Source organism: Microcaecilia unicolor, chromosome 5, assembly GCF_901765095.1.
Source record: "Microcaecilia unicolor chromosome 5, aMicUni1.1, whole genome shotgun sequence".
Classification (NCBI taxonomy): Eukaryota; Metazoa; Chordata; class Amphibia; order Gymnophiona; family Siphonopidae; genus Microcaecilia; species Microcaecilia unicolor.
In genome coordinates, this window is record NC_044035.1 from 335,678,086 (window position 1) to 335,690,814 (window position 12,729).

General features: G+C 44.7%; 1 protein-coding gene across 1 annotated transcript in view; it reads right to left on the reverse strand.

Annotated features, from left to right (window-relative positions):
• Window positions 1–4,475: 4,475 nt before the first annotated feature.
• The window catches only part of ADAMTS18 (ADAM metallopeptidase with thrombospondin type 1 motif 18), a 103,481-nt gene continuing 95,227 nt past the window's right edge, over window positions 4,476–12,729 (reverse strand). Inside the window, 4 exon segments of the mRNA XM_030202636.1 lie at window positions 4,476–4,765; window positions 5,599–5,746; window positions 7,517–7,659; window positions 7,662–7,728. Of these exon segments, the coding sequence (XP_030058496.1) occupies window positions 4,632–4,765; window positions 5,599–5,746; window positions 7,517–7,659; window positions 7,662–7,728 (492 nt within the window). The 3' untranslated portion in view covers window positions 4,476–4,631.

Below are 12,729 nucleotides of genomic sequence, written 5' to 3' on the forward strand. Positions count from 1 at the left end.
AGACAGTAAATAGTTGTGTGCCACGTTTGATTTTAGCATATGGCTATTTACTGCCCCATTAAAAAAAATCCTTTTTTCCCCAGACCTGTGCTTGCCAATTTGGCATGTCCAACTACTGTAGGCCACTTTTTAACCACAGCTTAGTAAAAGGGCCCCTTAAAACAGAAATAACTGGATTTATCCCGATGTTACTCGACAGACCAAGACAGGAGGAAAGATTTTTTGAAAATGAAACAAGAAGTTCTGAATCTGGGAGGGACATTTTTCCTTGCATATCCCTGTAAATGCTCGGTCCGTTTTGCTGAAACTAAATATTCCCTTTTTCTTCCAGAACAGTTGAAATCCTTTCTAGATACTAAACAACTGAGATAATATAAGAATCATGCGAAGCCACCACGTGTAGCCTTATTATATGTTAAGTTAATCCACAAATAACTCTTCTCAAGTTTTGACTATGTTCCCGAATAGTGGTCTAAGGAAACGTTGAATATATATATATATATATATATATATATATATAATATATATATATATATATATATAACTAGTAAAAAAAAACCGTTTCTGATGCAAATGAAACGGGGGCTAGCAAGGTTTTCTTCAGAGTGTGCATGTGGGAGTGTGTGTGTCCCTGCCCTCTGCCCTCTCCTCCCCCCCCCCCCCCCTCCGAGTCCAGTCCTTCAGTGTTGTTCCTGCTGTTCTGTGTTTTTGTTACAGAGAGAGTGAGGGCATCTCTCTCCCCTCCCCCCTCTGAGTCCTTCACTGTTTCGTGGGATTTCCTGCTGTGCTGTTTTCCTTCACTCATGGGGAAACCGGATATCTCTGGCGCTTCACACTTCCGGCTGGAGGCTTCAGTGGTGCCTTTTATATATATAGATGATATGTTATGAATAATAATGTATGATATTTTCCTTTTTTCTTTTTTTCCCTCTTTCTTTCTTTGGCTTATATTTAATGTTGTATTTCTGTACAAGTAGAATGCTTGTTTAAATATTGAAACTGATAAATAGATTTAAATATAAAAAACAGAAATAACCTGCCAATTTAGCACCAACACAATTAGACCTAATTATCAAATAATAATAATATTTATTCTTCTGTTCCACATATACCAGAAACTGGTTCAATGGGGATCACAGTATACAACATACAAGTACAAAGCAGGAATACGAAATATCACAAATCAGTAAAATTACATCATAATACCTAAATTAATACAATTAATACACAGAAAGTCACATATAACTCATAAAAAATGTATTCCTGTGTACAAATCTTTGAAATAGAAAGGTCTTAAAAAAGACCAAACCATCTATTGGGAGAAATTTCCAAAATTTACTGCTTAAAAGGAAAAAAAAAAAAGAGTCAAATGAACGGGACAGTTCCAACCCCTTTGAACTAGGAGAAGTAAAAGGTTGAGCCATCTCAGTGAACGAGATCTAATCCCTCACCTGACAAAAAAATAACTTAAATTAGAATTTTCTTATGTGGGTCTTTCCCACATGCTAAGGCCATTTCTTCCCCGCAGCCAGAAAAAGGCTGATTTCCAATGTCCAGCATTAATGGCCAGGCACTAATGGTGGCTATTAAGAAAGATTAGCGTGTAAGCACTTATTGCCACCTATTTTGTAGGCGATAAGAGCTCATGCGCTAATCATGCACTAACTGATTAGTGTAGACATGCTTCCTTGTCCACCCCAAGATACGTGCCCTCTATGCAGTGGCGTAGCTACGTGGGGCCTGAGGGGGCCTGGGCCCCTGTAGATTTGGCCCTGGCCTCCCTGCTGACGATCCCCTTGAACCCCCCCCTCACCGCCACCAACCCTCCCCCGCCATCGCTGCCCACCCTGCCGCACATCAGATACCTTATTTGCTGGCGGGGGTCCCCGAACCCCGCCAGCCAAGAGGAATCTTCTTCAGCGCCGGAGTAGCGCCTTCGTTCAGCAAAGTTCCGGTGCGATCAGCTGTTTTTCTGACGCCTTACGTCCTGCACGGGGCTACATGCACGCTGCAGGACGTAAGGCATCAGAAACAGCTGATCGTACCAGGAACTTCGTTGAATGAAGGCGCTACTCTGGCGCTGAAGAAGACTGTCTTCGGCTGGCAGGGTTCGGGGACCCCCGCCAGCAAACAAGGTATCTGATGCGGCGGGCGGGCGGCGACGGCGGGGGAGGGTTGGTGGCAGGAGGGGTGTTCAAGGCGGTTGTCGGTAGGCCGGCAGGGGGGTCCAATGTGGCAGCGGTGGCTCGGGGGAGGAGCGGCTAAACAGTGCCCCCCACCTCGGGCTCTGGACCCCCCTCCCGGCGAGGTCTGGCTATGCCCCTGCCTCTATGAAAAAAATAAAGACCTTTTTTACCGCATGATATGTGCGCGCAGAGTACAAAATTACCGTGGGACACCTCAGTGCATCCCATATTAAGCTCTTTAAAGTTGCGGTAAACACATGCTTGCGCTTACCACAACTTAGTAAAAGGACCCCATAGTCATTCCTTCTTTGCTGAATTACTAGTGTAACCCTGGTTCCCTCCAGTCAGTGCTGGATGCCGGTTAAGCTCTTTGGGTCAGGCATCCAGACCAGGGTGTAGAAAAGGTAAAGTCTCTGTGAGCTAGGCACAGGCCGGTGCCAGGCTAAATCCCAGTAGGCTGGTGGGGGGAGGGTTTCCACCACCTTTTCCATTTTAACACAGCCCCAGGAAAAAGAATAAACAGTGAACTTTACTAATAGCAAAACCAACTGAAACTTTCAGCAACAGGTATCGTTTAAACAGTCATTAACTCTCATTCCCATAGGGGCAATTCCGGGGCAATAAGCAGATGGTAATCCCTCAGATTAAGTCTTGTTCAATGTCCACTTGCCTCATAGCTCTCCAGCACATCCCACCCAGCAAGACAACCCAGGGCTGCAGTTTGTCTCATCCCTTGCTAGGCAAGCATCCCACTGGGTTTTTCCCCAGCTGCCAGACTGCATCTTGGACCAGACCTCCCTGTCCGTTCTTCTTCCCTGAAGGTGTGGTTTCTCTCACCCACCTCCAGCCCAAACAGGCTTCTTCTCTGTTCCACTCTTGGTGAGACGTATTCTCTCTCTCCCTTCCCTGGAGCCTCCACACCGCGACCTCTGCTTCTCAGCAGACGTAGTTTTCACTTGCAGTCCCTTCTTCTTCTGCCGGGCAGAATATCCCTTCCCTTCATGGGTCTCGGCAGAGGTTAGGGCATCCGAAGACCCCGTGATCAAAATGGCAGACGTTTTCATTTCACCTCACGCCTCCCCCTGATTACATCTCATTGTCAGTCATTAGACAAGTATCAATTTTCCCCCTCACTCTTTACAGCAGCAGTGCTATACCCTGGCATATCCACCACATGCCAATCAGCTGGGTATACACCTCCCCTCCAGCCAATAACCACTCCCATTACTCCTCCCAGTCACTGGCCAGGAGCCAGTTATAATTCAGTAATCCCCTGGGGGAACTCACCCAGACCTCACTTCATTACCGGTTCTCTCAGTACCCTTCTCCACCACCGCCAACTCCAGGCTCCACTCTTTCTGCCTCGCCTCACCCTATGCTTGGTATCAACTTCCTGAACCCTTACGCCAAGCCCCCTCCCTACCCATCTTCAAATCCTTGCTCAAAGCCCACCTCTTCAATGTTGCTTTCAGCACCTAACCTTTATACCTTTCAGGAAATCTAGACTGCCCCTATTTGACTGACTGTACATTTGTCCTTTAGATTGTAAGCTCCTTTGAGCAGGGACTGTCCTTCTATGTTAAATTGTACAGCGCTGCGTAACCCTAGTAGCGCTTTAGAAATGTCAAGTAGTAGTAGTAGGTGCAGTCATTTTTAAAAGACACGGAAACAAGAACATTTGTTTCATTTTGTGTTCCCTCAAATCTGAAACGATGCAAATAAATGTCTTTCTTCTTTGTTGTTTTTTTTTACTTTAGCGACATACTAAGTCCATGAAGCATGTGTTAGAATGAAAAAAAAATAAAAAATTTAAAAAATATGCAAAAGTACAGTAATGACTTTTTAAAGAACACTCCTATGAAGTAGAGCCGAGTCAAACCATCTTCATTTTTTAAAGACAGTTCCTGCTGAAGTGATACTGTTTGTTTGCTTAGGCAGAATGATTTCCTATTCATACCTGCTACCAATGAAAAATACCTCAGTCATATTACAGGTTCAAAACAGCCATTCTGCATTCTACAATTTCTTTATACAAACTTCAACAGTGCAAATAATGCTATTGTATTGAAATAAAAGTACAATACAAAGAACCTGCCGTTTCTTGTTTTCAAGTGCTTCTTAATATCTTTTGCACTTCATCAGAAATGAGTCTTTACGTGTCAAATTGAGCCGCTTTCTCATAGCGCATAGTAAGATCATGATAAGGCACGGGAAGATTTAAAAAAATATATAATTTCCACTGGAAATAGTGGCAGTTAGGAATAACCTCATGTCACATGCATCATGAGAATGCAGTTCAGAGAAGCCTGGGTGCATTCACCACTGACCACAGTACTTCAGATCAGCATCTAGAATAACTCCATGGGGTCTGATGGATCAGTGGCTTGTGTTACAGTGCCCTGTCTCAAGAAACGAAATCTCCTGGAAGACTCGAACAGACTCATGTCAGTGGAAAGTCAAGAGAAGGTTCTTTTTTGTGCATGATTTACAACATTGTGTGCCGTAGAACTTGTGGTTGCAGACACCGTGCTCTGGGACCAAATGACACCAGTCGAAGAGATCCAGGCACGACGGATCATCTGTAATAAGAGAGACATGTAATTTCAGATGCATTTAGTGCACTTGCTTCTCACCTAGAACTGAGGATGGCGTGAGTTATAAATACTTCCAATAAATAAAATAAATACAGTAAGACGACAATGATCCGGACTAACCCTGGCAGAGGGCAGTCCAGATAATGGAAAGCCGATCATTGGACATCCTTTAGAGGCAGGGGACTGGTTTGCGCAGCAAATTGGATGAAAAAAATGTGCAGTGCGCCAATAAATTGCTTTTCATGAACATCAGCACAATAGGGGGCCCTTTTACTAAGCTGCGGTTAAAGGGGCCATGCGCCCTGGCAGTAGCCATTTTGCTGCCTGCCAGGACCTTTACCGCAGCGGGAAAAAAAGCCAAAAAAAGAAATGGCCATGCAGTAAGTTCACAATTGCTGCACGGCCATTTTCGGTGGGAACACCTATTGAGGTGGCAGTAAGGGCTCCCGTGCTAGTCCACTGGTAACCAGGCAGCGTGCGACACTGCCCAATTACTGCCAGGTAACTCCCTGTGACGGAAATGGCATGCACTGGGGATACAATTACCTCCTTAACCCGCGTTGGGCCAGCGGTAGTTCCAGGTTGCTGCGTGGCAACCTTTTATTAAACGGGCCCCTAGGATATGTTTAGAAAACTTTTCTATCACTTTAAAGGTTAAAACAAATTCCTTTTGTGTTCATCTAAATGGAAAAATAATATTAAATGTGGGAGATAAAAAGCAATTAATTTCTAAGAAATATAACCTTTGTTATGAAAAAGTGTATACATTTTGCAAATACACTCAGAAACAACCTATCCTGTGCGATGTCATAGCTCACCTCTTCTTTCAGGAGGTCTGCAGAAGTTAGTGTTGCAGGCTCTCGATATTGCCGGCTTCTGATGAGGTAAACATGCAGCTGCCGCACTGCCATGCAACAGACACTGCACTGTCCGGGTTTGCACGCCTCCACCACATGTCACTGTACACTGCAGGCAAAAATGATGTCAGTACTGTTCATTGCCCCACCAAGGGCTATCTTTGATATGAAAGCTAGCAGCACCAGACTACCCTCTCCCTTGGTCCTCTGCTTTCTTCTCTTCATCTTTCTTGTTTCTGATCTTAATCATTTTGTAATGTCATCACCCCAGACAATATGATCCTTAGCACTTCTGTGTAATGCATTCATCATAAACACTCAAGATTCAGAAAGAGATGGTTATATTCTTGTGATTTATGGTATAATCAGTGGCGTACCAAGGGGGGGGGGCGGTGGGGGCGGTCCGCCCCGGGTGCCGCGCGCCGGTCAGCGTCGTTGGTTTCCATGCTCTCTCTGCCCCGGAACAGGAAGTAACCTGTTCCGGGGCAGAGGGAGCATGGAAACCAACAACGCTGACCGGCGCGCGGCACCCCCCCCCAGCGGCGTGCACCCGGGGGGATTCTTTCAGCCAGGGTGGGGGGTGTCCCTTCGCCGGGGGGTTCGCGCTGCACGGGGGGGCACTGCACCCGGGGGGGGGGCGGGGCGCATCGGCGATCCGCCCCGGGTGTCAGCGCCCCTCAGAACGCCACTGGGTATAATGTCACAGAACAACTAAGAATGGAATATTTTGTTGTAAATCATTGAAACCCATACGCAACTTTTGTGTTAGAATATTTTAAACTTTTCTTTCTCTTATTCATCTTCCTTCTCTATCTCTTTGCATTCACATTGCCCACATTAAAACACATCTTCTGCAAAACATTTGCTTGTTTCTCTACTGCCTTGTTTTACTTTTTCTAAATCACAGCACCTTGATAAATATGTAGGTTTATTTCATCATAATAAATAATTCCCAATGAACTGGCAGCAAAGTTTTGATATCTAGCAAAGTGGACTCTTGTCCTCAAAAGCCCATGTCTGAAGAAATTGGTTAGTTTTTAAGGCGCCACTTGACTCTGTCTCCTTTTCTTCACTCTTCGAATGATGACTATAACTTTCTCCGAGTTCTGTATAGATTAATTAAACATAATGCAGGGCCGCCAAGAGACAGAGCCGGGCCCGGGACAGGGCCGCTGTGGATGTTGCTGCCGCAGCCGCCCTACCCCACCCCACCCCACTCAGGAACATGCCACCCCTACCCCCTTCCCTTCCTGCGTCTGCTCCTCCCTCGATTTGTCACCCTCCTGCTCCTGTGTACCAAGACCCGGGCTATCGCGTTAACACAATCAACTGGGTCCCAACACACAGGAGCAGGAAAGAGACAAACCCGGCACCGGGCCCTCATTGGAGGCTGGGCCCAGAGAATCTTGCCCCCCAAATTGATGCCCCTGTCTCCATGGACTGGGTACACTAAATATCAGCTCTATGTTGGATACATCTTTGCCAACTATCTTGCCGTAGACTATTGGGCTCATTTTGGAAAGAGAAGGACGTCCATCTTGCGACATAAATTGGAAGATGGACGTCCTTCTCCCAGGGACGTTCAATGAACCATCTAGCAGACACTGGATAGTGCAGTATATAAACTGTGGAAATAAATAAACAGACCCAATGGACTCCTTTGCACCATGCTGCTGTTCTACCCATACATTTATATTAATACTGATGTTGTACTAGTTACAAATATTCTACAGAGATCGCATGCATTAGTTCCTATCATTAAAAAAAAAAAAAAACAACTTAGCAATATCTAAATACTTATATGCTTCCATCACTATCAAATTTTAACAGATTATTATTATTATTATTATATAACAAAGAAATAATTTATTTTCCTTACCTGTTGCCAGGGTGAAGTATACCATCCAGATCTACCATTATATGCTGTGTGTGGTGGGCAGCCTCCATTATTGCAACTTTGCTGCAGTGCAATGTTGGGCTTCTTTATATTACGGCATTTTCGGTGGGGAGAAATGATCAGTTTCCATAAACACCTTTTTCTGTACATTGCAACTCTCGATGTTTCACACCCAGGCCACAAGTTGTTGAACACTATAAAATGAAAATATGAAATGGCAATTTCAACTGTTATATGCTAAATTCTAATACAGTAAATTTCTGACAATAATGAGGCAATTCTATTAGTGGGCACTTCCATTTAGGTGCCCCAAGACTTGTGTGGTAGGAGCCTAGTCTATAATAGAACCTAGGTGACAAGATTCTTTTATACAACACTAGCATAGAATGTGTAATAGAACCTAGGTGACAAGGTTCTTTTATAGAACACTAACATAGAATGTGTAATAGAACTGAGGTGATGAGATTCTTTTATACAACACTAGTATATAATATATAATAGAACCTATGTTACATTATCACCAATAGAAACCTGTCAGATATATTTTGCCCCACTTTGTTGCATTCTGTCTAAAAGAAATGATTGAAACCAGCTTAGAACTTCCTCTCTGCACTCCAATGACCTTTAATGCTGTAAAAAAATTATCATGATTCGCCATGAGAAAGGCAATTGAAATTTCTTAAAATAAAAGTACAGGAAACACAAGCTGTGGCCAACACGGAATCCAAATTGGTAATGATCCTAGGCAAACATTTTTGCCAAAAATACATTTAATTCATGTAACACAGGCTATTCACTCATTTTCTCTAGGAAGGGAAGATTAGAAGTTGATCAGTAATTATCACATTTAATCCCAAAGTAAAGGATTATTTCTTCAATAATGGGCTTATTGTAGCTTTTTTCAAAGAAGCCACAACAGGCCTTCACATAGAGATGAGTTAATAATCCCTGTTAATACTTGAACAAACTACTCTTTGTGGGCTTGCTTTTATAACAAGAAGCCTATGTGAAAGGTCCAAAATTTGAATCTATTTTATAAAGGCAACATCGATGTCTATGAAGCTTATTTTAGAAGCAGCCCTAGGTATAATGACAGCATTTAAATCCGGAGAGGCCCAGATGTTTTTAAATGCCTTATAAGAACAGGGGCATTCAAGACATGGGGAAGCTGAGTACATCTACATGGCAAGGGGGTGTAAGGAGGGCAGGGAGAGGGAGTGGTCTCGGTCAGGACAACTATACAGACGTGTGTACCCTATTTCACATAGGGAATCCACTTTGGCATTGAGGAACCTGCACATCAGGACCGCTGTAAATCCTGACTTTACTGGTCCCTGCAATGCCAGTCAATTCCCCCACCCCCATCATGTTCTTACCATGATGCCTCCTTCCCTGATCCTACCTGTAGGGGTAACTCCATACACATTAAGATGTGTCTGAGGCCTACCTTAGGGCCATGAACCATACCATGACTGTATCATGACCAAACTATCATGGTTTCTGCATGACTTCCTGAAGCACAGCATCTTGGATACTGAGCATCTAGCCAAGGACAAGTTGCTTGTGTAGGAACACTGAATAGACCTTTGTTCATTGTTCTTTATGTGATCATGAGGCCTGGGACTTTCCATATGCTGTTTAGACCCAGAAAGATCTTGGGTGATTCATTGTATATATATCAGCCCAGACCAGTTAGATACCAGAGTCCATCTTGGCCTGTGTAATGTCCATCAGCACCTTAGCCATTACTCATAGCCTGTTCTTATGTACACCTACACCTGATCGGTCCCAACAGAATTCATGTGACCTGCTTATCCAATCAGACAACTGTTTATACAAGATACGAAGCTGGCCATATAATTCTGATTCTTCAGTACGTGCTATGCTTATGTATATGTTCTTTTGGCTGTTTGTGGTTTGGGCTTCTACCAGGGATCACCCTTATGGGGATCCTGAGACTTATCATCTACCGAGAATAACACCAGAGCTACAAGACGTTATCACTGAATACCTTAGGGGCTCCGTAACTCTGAGTGACTGATATGCCTAACCTCTACCATAACATAAGGTAGGAATTGCCTCTATGTTTTCTCTGCCTCATGGAGTAACACTAGAGAACATCCTGAGTATTGACTAAGAGAGAGGAGCAATGAGCTGGCAGCAGATAAAGACTTCACTGTTGTGTTAGCCTGTTATTTTACTCATCAGAGACTGTGAAACAGCATCTTTATCACACTTGTGCCATCAGCAGCAGCTGACACTGAGAACTGCTGAAGTCTGTATCTGGAGTCCCGGAGAAGGAAAGAGACCAACCAGACAAGCTAGGAGCATCTGCCTGCCGGAGGAGCGTCTGCCTTCCACAATACAGGACAGTGTTTTATTCTCTATAGCCTGAGGCACAGGTGGAAATCAGCAAATCTATCCCAGGCAAATGAGACAAACATAAGCTATAAGCAGAGTAATTATCTGACCCAAATACACTTAATATCCCCCAAACCACAACTAAGCTCACCTCCTTGCCATCATGGGAACCCCTAACATCACAATTAAGTCCTGCCCACCATCTCCCACCCCCCAGACAGCACAATAAAGTCCTCTACCATTACCCGACCCCTGGGTTCTGCCAGGTACTTGTGACCTGGATTGGCCACTGGGCTAGACGGACAATGGCTCTGACCCAGTATGGCTATTCTTACGTAACAAAATCCCCCCACCGTCACCCAATTCCCCCCCCCCCATCATCTGACTTCCCTGACAGCATAGCAAAGTTCCCCTGCCATCACTTGACATCCCCTCTCTTGCCAGCAAAAACATCTACCCACTCCAACCTTCCAGATATGGGCACAACCCCAACATGTGGTAGCCTCCCCCAAAATCAACCCACGTCCTGGAGCCCAAAGCCCTCTAAATCACCCTTGAGTCAAAAGTCCCTTAAATCTCCCTCCCCTAAGCCAGTACCTTGACTTATGGGGGGGGGGGGGGGTTCCTGGTGACTAGTAGGTTAGAAGCAATGCCTACTCATACCTTTTTTGTGGCCATTAGCTCCCCAAAATGGCTGCCAAGACCTCTAGTGGTAATATTGTGATGTTACTGCTAGGGGTCAGGCTTCCATATAGATCAAATGGATGTCTAACTCCTAGCAGTGAATAATAGTTTTTACACTTTTAGTACTGAACAGCAAAATAGCACTGCATACTATCAGTGAAAATCTGTAATATGTAATATCATACTTCTCATGGTTCAAACACATACTAGGTAGACAACTTCATCATATTTATATAATGCAGTTCCTGTCATAGGTGTCTATATACCTGCCAGAATAAAAACTGCCATCAGAACGTGAGTTAACTGATATATTTAATGGCCCACACTTATGCCATATAAAAACAGTATGGCCACTCTAATGCTGTTGCACAAGGTAACTCTTGTTTCTCCATGCTAACAAGCCCAAGTGATAGAGCCCAACCACTCCCTTCACCTGTCTCATCTAATTCCCTCAACCAGACAAGAACCACCTTACCCTCCAAATCTCCCACTTCCAGCCTCCAAACACAATAAGGACTCATCACCTTCTTTCTCTTACTCCTCATGTCCCCCGGATTGAATGCACCTCAAAAGTCTTTCCAACATTTCTAGCAAGAGGGACTTGGTTTCTCTTCTGATGATTAATTGGAAATCCTCTCGCACCAAGGATGTGTCTCCAGAAGCTTCTGCCCAGGAGAGAAGGGTTAGGACAGCTGTTGTAGTTGGTGATTTGATCATTAGGCATGTAGATAGCTAGGTGGCTGGTAGACATGAGGATCGCCTGGTCACTTGCCTGCCTCGTGCGAAGGTGGCGGACCTCACGCATCACCTAGATAGGATTGGATAGAGCTGGGGAGGAGCCAACTGTCTTGGTACATGTGAGTACCAATGACATGGAAAAATGTGGGAGGCAGGTTCTGGAAGCCAAATTTAGGCTGTTACATAGAAAGCTGAAATCCAGATCCTCCAGGGCAGTATTTTCATAAATCATCACCATTCCATACGCAGGACCCAAAAGGCAAGCAGAGGTCTGAAATCTCAATGCATGGTTGAGACAAAGGGCCTTTTTTTTGTGCAGCGGGGGCAGTAAAGGAACCCTTACTGACTCCTAAATAGGAAGTAACAAGTGTTAACTTACCGCACAGCCATTTCCTTCTCTTACAAAAAAAAAAAAAAATAAAACCTTTCCCAGGCAGCGATAAAAGGGGGGCCTTGACGCATGGCAAACCCATACGCTGACTCTACCACAAGGCCCCAGTTTCATGCCGCCTGGGAAAAGGGTCCTAAGGGTTTTGAAAATATGCCTCCACATAACATAAATAAAATTGAAAACATTTTGATCATCCCCTCCGAAGGGACACCACCTTGTCGGGGTGGAGGGGCTTCAGTGTTTCAATGACTCAGAGGGCTATGCTGTAGGGTTACCCATATCAGACAGGCCTCTGAGGAGAAACCAGACAAAGAGTGTCCCAAACTGGAGGATCAAAGATGGCGTTGAGGGAGGACGTACGTTAGTTGAGTTCCCGTTTTACGCCAGAATACCTGAAGAAGTAGGCGTGCTCCCCAGAGAATGGGGAAGAGAAAAGGTAAAGCCGTGGTGTTGTCCTCCTCGAACACAGCTGGGGTTCCCACCACTTCTCAGCCTACTTTGGAGAAATTCGGGGTCATAACGTCGGGGATATCGGTTCCTGCTTCGGGGAACAGCAAGGCTTTATTGCCAAATCTCAGTGGAGAGGGAGTGACTTTGAGTCCCCCTGTTGGCACGACCCCTCCAAGACCCGGAAACAGTAACGCTTCGCTATGGAGGTCGACAGTGGAAACGCCCGAAGTGGGTTAGGATTTTCACGTGACCTGAGGAGGTCCTGGCGCAGAATCGACTACGGATAATAAACCAACTGGGGGATTGGAGAGTGAGTTCTCCCCCCCCCCCCCACCGAAGATATCTGAAGCGGTTTCTGTGGAGAAATTGGACCTGGTGAAGCCAAAAAATGTCACAATGGACGCATTATGAGAAGCGCTGCAGAGTGTGAATAACTTTCTTCTTCAGATGTTTAAAATTTTTCAGGAATAAACATGTGAATTAAAGAATTTATATCAAGACTTATCTAACGAAGTGGAAGTCCAAGACATAAAAATAGAGACTTTGACTATGGATTTTTTTTCTTTTATTG